Source organism: Carcharhinus amblyrhynchos, chromosome 20 (assembly GCF_965287045.1).
Source record: "Carcharhinus amblyrhynchos chromosome 20, sCarAmb.v2.hapA, whole genome shotgun sequence".
Lineage (NCBI taxonomy): Eukaryota > Metazoa > Chordata > Chondrichthyes > Carcharhiniformes > Carcharhinidae > Carcharhinus > Carcharhinus amblyrhynchos.
The window spans coordinates 47,536,018-47,548,176 of record NC_137343.1 but is presented as its reverse complement, the minus strand read 5'-3'; the positions used below and the strand labels follow the sequence as shown (position 1 = coordinate 47,548,176).

General features: G+C 45.0%; 1 protein-coding gene across 5 annotated transcripts in view; it reads right to left on the bottom strand.

Moving 5' to 3' along the window:
- The window catches only part of depdc5 (DEP domain containing 5, GATOR1 subcomplex subunit), a 157,207-nt gene that overhangs the window by 137,604 nt on the left and 7,444 nt on the right, over nt 1-12,159 (bottom strand). For all 5 annotated transcript variants that reach the window (XM_080208529.1, XM_080208532.1, XM_080208530.1 and 2 more), the window contains exons 5-8: nt 7,587-7,670; nt 6,283-6,332; nt 3,530-3,599; nt 555-633 (exon numbers count right to left, since the gene is read on the bottom strand). In XM_080208529.1, coding sequence (XP_080064655.1) covers nt 555-633; nt 3,530-3,599; nt 6,283-6,332; nt 7,587-7,670 — 283 coding nt within the window. The remainder of the gene's footprint in view (nt 1-554; nt 634-3,529; nt 3,600-6,282; nt 6,333-7,586; nt 7,671-12,159) is intronic.

Here is a 12,159-nt window from a genome sequence, read left to right as displayed (position 1 = left end):
TGGTTTTGTTATAGAACATGGAACAGTAGAGCACAGGAACAGGCCCCTCGGCCCACATGTTGTGTCGAACATGATGCCAAATTAAACTAGTCCCTCTGCCTGCCCTTGGTCAATATTCATGTACTTAATCTAAAATGCCCCTATCGTATCCGCATGCATCACCACCCTGGCAGTGTGCTCCAGACACCTATCACTCTGTAAAAACACTTGCTCCTCCTCCGAACCTGCCCCCTTTCACCTTAAGGCAGTGCCCTTTTGAAATACCAAGTTCAAATCAATCGCTCCGAGCTGTTAGTTTGCCATCTCCCTCGTATTCCCAGCCGAGCTTACTAGGGTCATCAGTGAGGGTAAAGTGTGAAGGTGTGTGTGTGCTACAATATCATGCTGCATCCACATGAACTGCAAAACCCTCCTCTCAGATTAATGAGCGTCGAAAATCCTTAGTCATTGATTACTTTAAAACAGAGTTACAGCCACGACAAGTACTGTCACAGAACCTGACTTCTGTTTTTGTGACGCTAGGATCTGTTCCAGTTCTTTTAACACCACCTTACCATAGATGTCAAAGTCCCACATCTCACAGCTCATCTGGATGAAGATATAGACCATGGCAGAGGCAGATCGGAACACCACCTTCAAAAAGGACACCAGCAATGTTAATCGCAATATAACCATTCTCCTGTGCGAGCAATCAGCTAAGTAACACCGTGTGAAAAGTCAGATTCAAAACCACTCCTGTGTCATCGACCTATATCTCAAATGGGAAATCTCTGGCAGTGATTTCATATTCTTACTCCAAAGATGTGCGGGTTAGGTGGATTGGCCATGCTAAATTGACCCTTCGTGTCAGGGGGATTAGCAGAGTGAATATTGGGGTTACGGGAATAGGGCCTGGGTGGGATTGTGATCGGTGCAGACTCGATGGGTCAAATATCCTCCTTCTGCATTGTAGGGATTCTACGGTTCCCTCTGTGAAATTTCTCAATAATCTCAATCCGACTCCTTTAGTCCTGCCCTCAAATGCATCCCTTTGGATTTTGTTGGGATTTCCGTTCTTTCCACCCAAATGCTAGCATGAAATTCCTTCCAACTCTTGATATTGATACCAAGCAGTGAACCAAAAACGGTCAGGCTTTGGCGGAGGTCAATGATCGTTCCAACCAGCCTGCGACATTGAATGCTGCAGTCACCCCGTACACACTGAGTGACACAATGAATTGAGATTTAAAACATGGTTCCCCCAGAGGCACACTGGGCGACTGCAACACATGGTGCAGATAGCTCCAGGTTTCACTGCTGAGGGAGTGGACTGCAGCTGGAGCAGTCACTCAGACCCAACTGATTCAGCCTTGGCTTTTTCACAGAATCGTCACAGCGTAGCAGGAAGCCACTCAGCCCATCGTATCTGTGCTGGCTCTCTGCAAGAATAATTCATCCAGTAACGCCCCCCAACCTGATCCCACTCTCGTACCTTAACCCTTTAGCCTTTCAAATGCTTGCTCGAAGCTTTGATTGAGTGTGCCTCCAATAATCTCAGCAAACACATTCCTGATCCTAATCAGTTGCTGTGTCAAAAAACTCTCCCCGTGTCATAGAATTCCTACTGTGCAGGAGAGGTGGCCATTTGGCCCATCGAGTCTACACCAACTCTCTGACAGAGTATCTCACCCACACTCCCATTCCCGTGACCTCACATATTTACCCTGCTAATCTCCCTAACGCACACATCCTGGGACACCATGGGGCAATTAAGTATTGCCTAGCCATCTAACCTGCACATCTTTGGACTATAGGAGGAAAGCAAAGCACTCGGAGGAAACCCACGCAGACACAGGGAGAATGTGTAAACTCTACACAAGCAATCACCCAAGGCAGAATCAAACTGGGGTCCATGGTTCTGTGAGGCAGCAGTACTAACCACTGTGCCATCCTCATCCAGGCTCCCCTCCTGTCCTATCCCCATAATCCCCCCTAACCTACATATCTCTGGACACTAAGGGGCAATTTAGTATGGTCAGTCAACCTAACCACCATTATATCATCAAAGAACGCCAGCAATTTAGTTCAGCACAATCTACCCTTCACAAATCTGTGCTGCCGTTCCTCAATGAATCCACATTTGCCCGTGAGACTTTCAGGAAGGAAACCCAAAATGAATAGCCAGTCTGGCCTATATGTGACTCCAGACCCACATCATTGTGGATGTCTTGTAATTGCCACCTACGTTGCTGAGTAAATAAGCCACTCAGTTGTGTGAAAGCTCAAGCCACTGTTATAAAACCCCACTGATATCATTAGTGGAAATATTCCAGTCTGAAGCACTGGTTTCCCACGGTGAATTGTCTTTGAATATCAGTAAGAAGTGTCTGCGGAAACAGTGAGAATTCAAACTTCTCCATTAAACAATAAAAGTATTTATTAAAATAGAAGATAATAAAACACAACAAAGAACAATCTTACACAAACAATAAGCATTTAGTCCCTCACTGGCTGAGAACCTAAAAGTATCTGGTTCTCCCCATAATCCTAAACTCTGCTCAGATCCCATTTAAGTCTAACACCAGGTTAAAAGTCCAACAGGTTTATTTGGTAGTAAACGCCACTAGCTTTCAGGGTTTGCCCCTTCGTCAGGTGAGTAGGGAGCTCCCATTTCCCAAGGAACAACATAGGCCTATGAGTCAAATCTAGTCAGTGATAACTCAACTGACCAGGACCTGGGAATGGTCTTCCATTGCACAAATAAAATGATCTTTTCTGCAACTGGCTTTTGCCTTCATCTCTAGCTGAGCTGTTCCCTAAAGATGGTTCCCCCCTCTCCCTTGCTGCTGCTTCTTCAACGCCTCATCTACATCTAACTTGCTTCCTGGCTCACAGTACTCTGACTGCTAATTGTAACAGTTGCAAAGAACACCCCATTGCCTGTTCTTTTCTTGCTCTGAGGTGCTGCCAGATACGGCTTACCAGATGCACGGCAGCTTGATTTTACTTGTGCTAAAAACCATGCGTTCATTTTAATAGCATCCTAACATCTAAAAGAAAATGAAGCCTATAAATTTAAAAGGTGTTTTCACCTTACACAAGAATCTATTTAATGACCATAAAATCCCACAGAATCCCTGCAGTGCAGAAGGAGGCCATTCAGCCCATTGAGTCTGCACCAAAACAATCCCACCCAGACCCAATCCCCATAACCCCATGTATTTACCCTGCTAATCCCCTGAAACTAAGGGACAATTTAGCATGTCCAATCCACCTAATCTTTGGAGTGTGGGAGGAAACAGGAGCATCCAGAGGAAACCCATGCAGATTTGGGGAGAACATGCAGACTCCACAGATAGTTAATTTAATACCATTACAAAAACCACTAAAAAAGCCTCGCAGCATCATGTTCTCTGGATGGACAATTATTTTTCATTTGTTAGCGAAGCCTGAGTCGCACCATTTTAAAATTCAGTGGGGGAGGGCTTCTACAGATGAGTATTGTGCCCCAAGGGAAGGGGAATGCAATAAGCCACAGAGAAAGTCTTACCCTGGTATCTTCGCTTATGTATCCACAGGTAACCTTTTCACCTTTAACCCACAGTTCACTCGCTTGTGCTCTAAAAGCAATAAACAACATCACTAGCATCTTAATCAGTGGTACAGAAACCAAGACTCTGCAGTAAAACAGCAAGAAAGTGCGAATATTCTCTGCCAGGGTTCAATTACAAGCAAATAGAGTGCAGACATTCCTCAAATATAATCCTGGAAATTCACCACTCAATCTCGAGAGTGCACTGCAGAGTTCTCCTTCTCCATTCGCACATAATAGTCTCATCAACACCATACCGCAGTACCACTGAATGGTAGTCATTTGGTCTTAACGTGTCTGTGCTAGCCCTTTGACAGAATGCTCAATGAATTGCCTTCGTCTGCTCTTTTCCCATTGCCCTGTGTTTTTCTTTCCTTAGTGTTTACCTGATTCTCTTTCGAATGTGAAAATGGAATCTGCTTTCACCACCCTTTCAATCCAGATCTAAAGAGCTTGCTGTCAGAGAATCGCCAACAATCTACCTTTAGATCAGTCGTGGTCTTACTGAATGGTGGAGCAGGTTCAAGGGGCCGAATGGCCTACTCATGCTGCTAATTCATATGTTTATAGGTTCTGTTCCTGCACTGTTACCTCTGATGTCCCCCCAATGTCAGTGACATTGTCCACAAACACATCACGCAGACCGATGGTGCCTAGCTCACTGTCCCCACCACCTCGCTGGACTCCACCACCATTCTGCTTGTCCCAATCCAGTGCTGGGTGAGCAGAAGTTTCCTCCAATTAAATACTGAAAAGCCTTTTTTTTTTGTGTCTTTGGACCCCATCCAAAACCCCGTTCCATCACCACTGACACACTCGCTCTTCCTGAAAACTGCCCGAGGCCGAATCCAGCTGTTCACAACCTTGGTTCCATCTCTGACCCAGAGGTGAGTTTTTGACCACATATTGGCACCATCACTTCATTCACCTGCTCCCACCTCCAATACTTCACCCAGGCTCTGTCCACCATAGCTGATCTGCTCCTAAAATCCCAACTCAGCTCTTTGTTACTGCCAATTCCCTCCTGGCGATCGCCCACTTCTTATCCTCCACCAACCTGACGTCACAAGACTCTGCTGCCTGTGTCTTCATGTGCACTGCTCCATTCGGTCACCATCCCTGTGCTCACCAATTTACACTGCCTCCCATTTAATAAAATGCCTACAGCGCAGAACAAGGCTATTCAGTCCATCAAGCTTGCACCAATTCTATGACAGACTATTTTACCCAGGCCCTTCCCTCCACCATATCCTCACACATTTGCCTTGGCTAATCCAGCTAACCCACACATCTTTGGACTGTCGGAGGAAACCGGAGCACCCAGAGGAAACCCACATAGACAGAGAGATCACAGTGATCCAAGGCCAGAATTGAACCCAGATCCCAGCGCCATGAGGCACCAGTGCTAACCACTGTGCCACCCAAAATTTTCGAACTTGTTTTTGCATCTCTCCCTCTATCTGTAATCTACTCCAACTACCAATTCTCATATCTGCGCGCCCCTCATTCTTGAGCAGCTCTGATTTTAATCGCTCCACCATTGACAGTTGTGCCTTCAGCTGCCTTGGTTGTAAACTCTGAAATTCTTTCCTGAAACCCCGCTGCCTCTTTAGCTCCCTTTCATCTTTTAAAGTCTTTTAAAGTTTTTTTTTAAAAAAGTGTGTCACAGGTAGGCTTCCATTAACACTGGAATAAAGTTATTGTGAAAATCCCCAAGTCAACGCACTTCAGTGCTCATTCAGCTACACTGAGGGAGAATTTAGCTCAGCCAATGCACCTAACCAGTACATCTTTCAGACTGTGCTAAAGCACCCAGTGGAAACCCATGTTGATACAGGGAGAATGTGCAGACACCACACAGGCAGTGATCTGAACTGGGAATCAAACCTGGGTTCCTGGCGCTATGAGGCAGCAGCGCTAACCATTTTTGAGAAGACTTTTGGCCATGTGCCCTACTATCTCCATAGGTAAATCAGTGTCAGATTTTGTTTTGTGCTCCTGTAAAGTAACATGCGATGTTTTATTGTTGCATAAAGAATCTAATCTCCCCTTAGTTTTTTTAAAAACTAATAACTATAACTTTGTCTCTGGTTACTGATTTTTCTGCTGTTAAAACAGAGTTTTCTTATTTACTCTTTCATAACCTGTTGTCATTTTTACCGTCTCCATTAAGTCTCTCCATAACCTTCCTTGATCAAAGGAGAACAAGCCTAGCTTCTCCGATCTCACTACAGAACCAAAGTCTCTCATCCCAGGTATTATTTTAGTAACTCTCTTCTGCACCATCGCAAAGACTTTGACATCTTTCCCAAACAGGGCTGCTCAGAACAGAACATCACGTTCCAGCTAAGATCCAGCCAGTGATTCATAGAAGTTCAGCTTCAGTGTCCTGGTTTGCGTTTCCCCAGTCACAGCTTACTCATCTCTGAGATGGTGCCAAAGCTATTAGGAACTGACTGCAAGGCAGCAGGAGTGAGCTACTGAGTGAAGAACCCTGACAACAAACACAGCAACCCCATTTTGCACCTTCTATGCCTGCAAAATAATTACCGCGGGGCTCTAACCAAAGGCAGGAGGCCAGTGGTATTTATTCTGGGGGCACAGAGGGTGCAAAATGAAGGGCCAAACAATAGCCCAACCACCAGCAATGCTATACACCCACACTGGATCAATTCCCCAGATCGGAAATGGAACAGAATTACAAAACTGACCTTATTCCAGCAAATTCCACCTTCTGTGTAACGTAAGCACAGGTGTTAACCTGGAAGAGATAGACAAGCCTTACAAAATCAGAGATAACTATTGTCCCACTTTAGAAACATTCACCACCTGAACGTTACAATTCGCAGATTGACGTGATGGATTGCGGCTTCCAGTGTTAATGGCAGAGTGGATTACTCATGAACATCATTCACCAGTAAGGTGTACAAGTGCAAGCGATAGCAGCTACTCCCCAAACCAGGCTGTCCCTTTACCCCCAGGCACTTTGATAGGAAGAATAGAGCTGTAGACTATTTTCTAAAAGGCTTCGGGAATCTGAAGCACAAAGGGACTTGGGAATCCTGGTTCAAGATTCTTTTAAGGTTAACGTGCAGGTTCAGTCGGCAGTTAGGAAGGCAAATTCAATGTTAACGTTCATTTCTAGAGGTTTAGAATACAAGAGCAGGGAGGTACTGCTGAGGATGTATAAGCTCTGGTCAGACCCCATCTGGAATACTGTGAGCAGTTTTGGGCCCCATAGCTAAGGAAGGATGAGCTGGTATTGGAGGGAGTCCAGAGGAGGTTCACAAGAATGATCTCAGGAATGAAAGGTTTGTCATTTGAGGAGCGGTTGAGGAGTCTGGAGTTTGATGGAGTTTGGAAGGATGAGGGGGGGATCTAATTGAAACTCATAGAATACTGAGAGGCCTAGATAGAGTGGACGTGGAGAGGATGTTTCCGCTAGTGGGAGGGACCAGAACTCGAGGGCACAACCTGAGAGTGAAAGGATGCTCCTTTAAAACAGAGATGAGGAGGAATTTCTTCAGCCAGAGGGTGGTGAATCTGTGGAACTCTTTGCCGCAGAAGGCTGTGGAGGCCAGGTCATTGAATGTCTTTAAGACAGAGACAGATAGGTTCTTGATTGATAAGAGGATTAAGGCAGGAGAATGGGGATGAGAATCCAATCAGCCACGATTGAATGGCGGAGCAGACTCGATGGGCCGAATTTGGGGGGTGGGGGGGGTGTATGCGCTATCACCATGGGCAAGTGCGTCTGATGGGCAAAGGGTATCCCCTTTCCTTCTCATCTTTTACCCAAGTTGGGAAAGTCCATTGGTTGTCCATTTTCCTTTACCTTTCTCCAATGTTATGGAAGTGGAAATAAGGAATGAGCCTCTAACATGCCTCCAACTGGCAACTTAAAGCCTCAATCAGCCCAAGGACAGTGGGCTAACCCCATGATTATTGCAGCAAAATAGTAATTCAGGAGCAGTTTGGGGCCACGGTGAAGTGTAATGAAAGACTGACAACTTACCAGGTTTTTCTTTAACCGCCACATGTCACTGCGCCCAATGTATTGGTCTTTGAAGGTAAGCTCCACCAGGTCGAGGGTAACGTCCTGTTGTACATTCAGACAAAAGAGCACAGGAGAATATTTATAACCAGGGTACAACTGAGAATAAACACCTCGTTTCTAAAGACTGGTAAATGGCAAAAAAAAGATTTCTTTCTAAACCCAGTGAACTCTGGAGATATACAGGTGAATAATATTGTTAGGATAGAGAGGGGAAAGGCATTGTTTAATGGAGTATTTTCAGCACATGTAAATACAGGATGAGGATGGCGGCCCAGTGATATTGTCAGCGGTCCGGTAATCCAAAGACCCACAGTAATGTTCTGGGGATGCAGGGTTCAAATCCAACCATAGCAGAGTGTAGAAGAAATTAGATTCATATAAGCAATTAGGTTGCATAGAAAAGTAAGTCTGTTTTAAACGGACCTACTATAGTAGGGGCTAAAGCTGCAGCAGTAGCTAAAGGGTTAATGATTCACTATGTACTCACCATTATACCGAAAATCAAGAAACTAGCTGAAGCAGGCAGGGTTAGAAAAACAGGGGCCTAGCAGACACTCAAGGTCTAAAGGCCAGATAACGGGCCATCTGACTCTAAGGAGGATAGAAAAATAAACCACCATTCTTCTTCCCTATCTAGTTACAGTAAATCACAAGGGACAGGGACTGTAGGATGATTTAGACCAAGGACACTATAGATAAGTCCTAGGACCATAGATTTAATTAATGGGACAATGATTAAAGGGGTAGTAGAGATAGTAAGGATAATAGGGAGTATTGTAACCTGCTTGCAGAGTTGTTTGTTTCACTGTATAAAAATAGCGCGGGTTTGTTCAAAAAATCAGAGTTCTCTCGGTGTTCACTGAGGTGGACTCTCCGTGGTATCACGACAATAAACTCTCCTGACGCCTGACTCTGAACGTCTCTGCCTGAGTTATTCTGAGCTAGGAGTTTCCTCGACAGAGAATGAAAGTTGAGTCCAATGAAAGCCAAAGTTAGAAGTCTGAATGAATGTGGAACCACTGCCAAAATTTGTCAACCTAAAATAGCTTTATCCTTATTCCAATGCTGCAGGAAACAGTCTGAAAATCGTTTATAAGTAGGGGATAATGGTGCGGCACAGTAGCACAGCGATTAGCACTACAGCTTCATAGCACCACAGCTTCATAGCACCACGGACCCAGGTCCAATTCCCAGCTTGGGTCACTGTCTGTGTGGAGTTTCTTTTTGACGTTTTACTTTAGTTACAGTGCTTCAGCCAGGGTTAGTATCCCTGCCATATGTGTTTAATTTACCAATTACTGTTTTCTTAAAAAGAGTGTAACTAAGGGACCTGGAACGGGTGCTTCTTCTCATTTATTCAACCAGAAGTGTGCAAACGGAGGGTAGTTCCAGGTAGTGGGTGGTCGAGGAGGGTCATTGGACATAACATTCTGTCTCTCTGTTACTGCTACACTGGTGACCTGGATAAAGGAGCATGCCCTGTCCACCAGCATGCTTCAAGCTGTCCGTGATTACAGGCACCACAAGGGGCTCAGTACACAGGAAATGACTTTTTGATTTAATTAGCTAACTTTCCTCCTGGCGTTTTATTTTAATTACGGTGCCCCACCAGGGGCTGTCACCCCCTCGATTACAGATTTATTTTAATCAAGAAAGCGTAGAAACAGGGGATGCCTGGGACACTGAGCATGTGGGAGGAAAGCTGTGAGACTGAACAAAGCCAATAAACTCTCTTGATAAAGGAAAGTTCTGTGTCTTGGTTTCTTCTTGAACAAACAAATTGGATCCTCTTAACAAGACAGGACAGGCACTGCATGATATTCCCAGATCTGTTCCATTATAGAATATACCAGAGAAACTCCGATAGAGGGGCACTCAGTATGGGCAGTGGAATGTTTAATGTAACAGGCCCTATTTACCCTGCAGTAATGGACACCCCAGAAAGTGTTCTCCTGAGCGGTGTCACTGGTGCCTTTAGCAAGTGGAACGGAGTTTCAATGGAAGACAGGAGGCAGTCAGGCCGGAAGAAGAAACACCACGAAATCCCTACAGAACAGGAGGCCATTTAGCCCATTGAGTCTGTTCCAACCACAGTCCCACCCTGGCCCTATCCCCATAACCTCACATACTTACCCTGCTAGTCCCCTGACACTAGGGTCAATTTAGCATGGCCAATCCACCTAACCCACACATCTTTAGACTGGGGGAGGAAACCCTCGCAGACATGGGGAGAATGTGCAAACTCCACACAGACAGTGACCCAAGGCTGGAATCGAACCCAGGTTCCTGGTGCTGTGAGGCAGCAGTGCTAACCACTGTGCCACCCATAAGGGAAGAACTTTTTTTTCTGTCAGGGATGAGTTGAAGTAAGAGATTGCTCTGGGTGTGAACTGAGCGAAACACTTTAAGAGCTTGAACGTGTGGACTGCTTAGATTCCAGATTCAACCTCTGGACCTTTATGTGGTTGGTTGGTTGGTTGGCTGAGCATGTTTTGAGAGCTGAGTGGCTGGTCCTTGGATTATGATTAACTAATAATACCATCTTCAAATGAATCAGAGCTTTACAACACAGTCACGCTGCATTAAACTCCTTGGGCTTTTTGGAGCTGTTTCCAAATATCTGGCCCTGGATGAGGCAATTTGTGCATTTCATACCATTCCCCAGGCATAGCAATAAAATAAAAGCAAAATACTGTAGACGCTGCACATTACTCAGCAGCTCTGGTCAGTGAGAAGACAGTAAGAAGTCTCACAACACCAGGTTAAAGTCCAACCAGTTTATTTGATAGTAAACCCACAAGCTTTCGGGGTTTCTCCATTCACGTGATGAAGGGGCAAACCCTGAAAGCTTGTGGTTTTACTATCAATTAAACTGGTTGGACTTTAACCTGGTGTTGAGAGACTTCTTACTGTGTTTACCCCAGTCCAACTCCGGCATCTCCACATCAGTAGAAAGAGAAACAGAGTCAATGTGCTGTGTCAAATATGATAGATAAGATTGTAAAGAATTCTCTCCTTCATCGGCAGAGGTATGGAATATAAGAGTAGGGTTATAATGATGGAACTGTATTAGACACTGGTGAGATCAAACTGGGGTATTGTGTGCAGTTCTGATCACCACATTACAGGAAGGACATAATTGCTCTAGAGAGAATGCGGAGAAGATTTACTAGAAGGTCGTCAGGGCTGGAAAATTGTAGCTATGAGGAGCGATTGGAGAGGTTGGAGTTGTTTTCCTTGAAACAAGAGACGGTTGAGGGGAAATAGGATTGAGTGTACAAAATTGTGAGGGATGTAGACAGAGGAGTAACCCGTTTCCCTTGGCAGAGAGTTCACAAAGCTGGGACCATAGGTTGATGTTAAGTGGCAGAAGGATTAGAGGGAATAGGAGGAAAAACTGTTTTTACATAGAGGATGGTGGTTGTCTGGAATTTGCTGAGTTGGTGGTGGAGGCAGAGACCCCAAATTCTTTTTGGAAGCACCTGGATTTGCACCGTAAATGCTGTATGTTGCAAGGCAATGGACTGTCTGCAAAGAGTGGATTAGAAAAGGCACCTGGGTGTCTTTGGGTCATGTGGAGATGCCGGCATTGGATTGAGGTAAAACACAAAGATTCCCACAACACCAGTTTAAAGTCCAAACAGGTTTCTTTGTGTCTTTGGGTCACCATGGACAAGATGGGCCAAATGGCCCCCTCTGTGCTATATGATTTCTATGGTTCTATGACTTTTTCTGAAGAATCATATTCAACTCATAACGTGAACTGTTTCTCTCTCCACAGATTCCGTCTGGGAATTCCAGCACTTTGTTTTTATTTAAGAGAAGTTTGACTGATTGCCTCAGACAGCTGCATGAAAACTTGGAAGTTCTTCCTGGTGCTGAGCTGGTGTCCTCCCTCCCCCTCCTCCTATAGTAAAGAAAGTCCACCAATGCCTCTACTTTCTCAGGAGACTAAGGAAATTTAGCATGTCCGCTACAACTCTCACCAACTTTTATAGATGCCCCATAGAAAGCATTCTTTCTGGTTGTATCACAATTTGGCATGGCCAATCAACCTAACCCGCACATCTTTGGAGATCTTGCTAATCTAATCTCGTTCTTTCTCCCAATTTTCCCCATACTTTGTAAAATTCCTGTATCCTGGTGTGTTTAGCTCCTGACATTGCTCGGACTTCAGCCGGATTCCTGGAATTGCATTCTGCTGAATTCTCCTCCCACCCCTTGTTCTCCCCTAGGCTCTGTCCAAGAGCGCAAGAAACTACAAAAGATCATGAACGGAGTACAGTGCATCAGGCAAACCAGCCTCCAGTCATTGACTCTGTCTACACTTCCTGCTGCCTTGGCAGAGCAGCCAGCATAATTAAGGACCCCAGACATTCTCTCTTTCACCTTCTTCCATCGGGAAAAAGATACAAAAATCTGAGATCAAGTACCAACCAACTTGAGAACAGCCTCTTCCCTGCTGCTGTCAAACTTTTGAATGGACCTATCATATATTAAATTGATCTTTCTCTGCACACTAGCTATGACT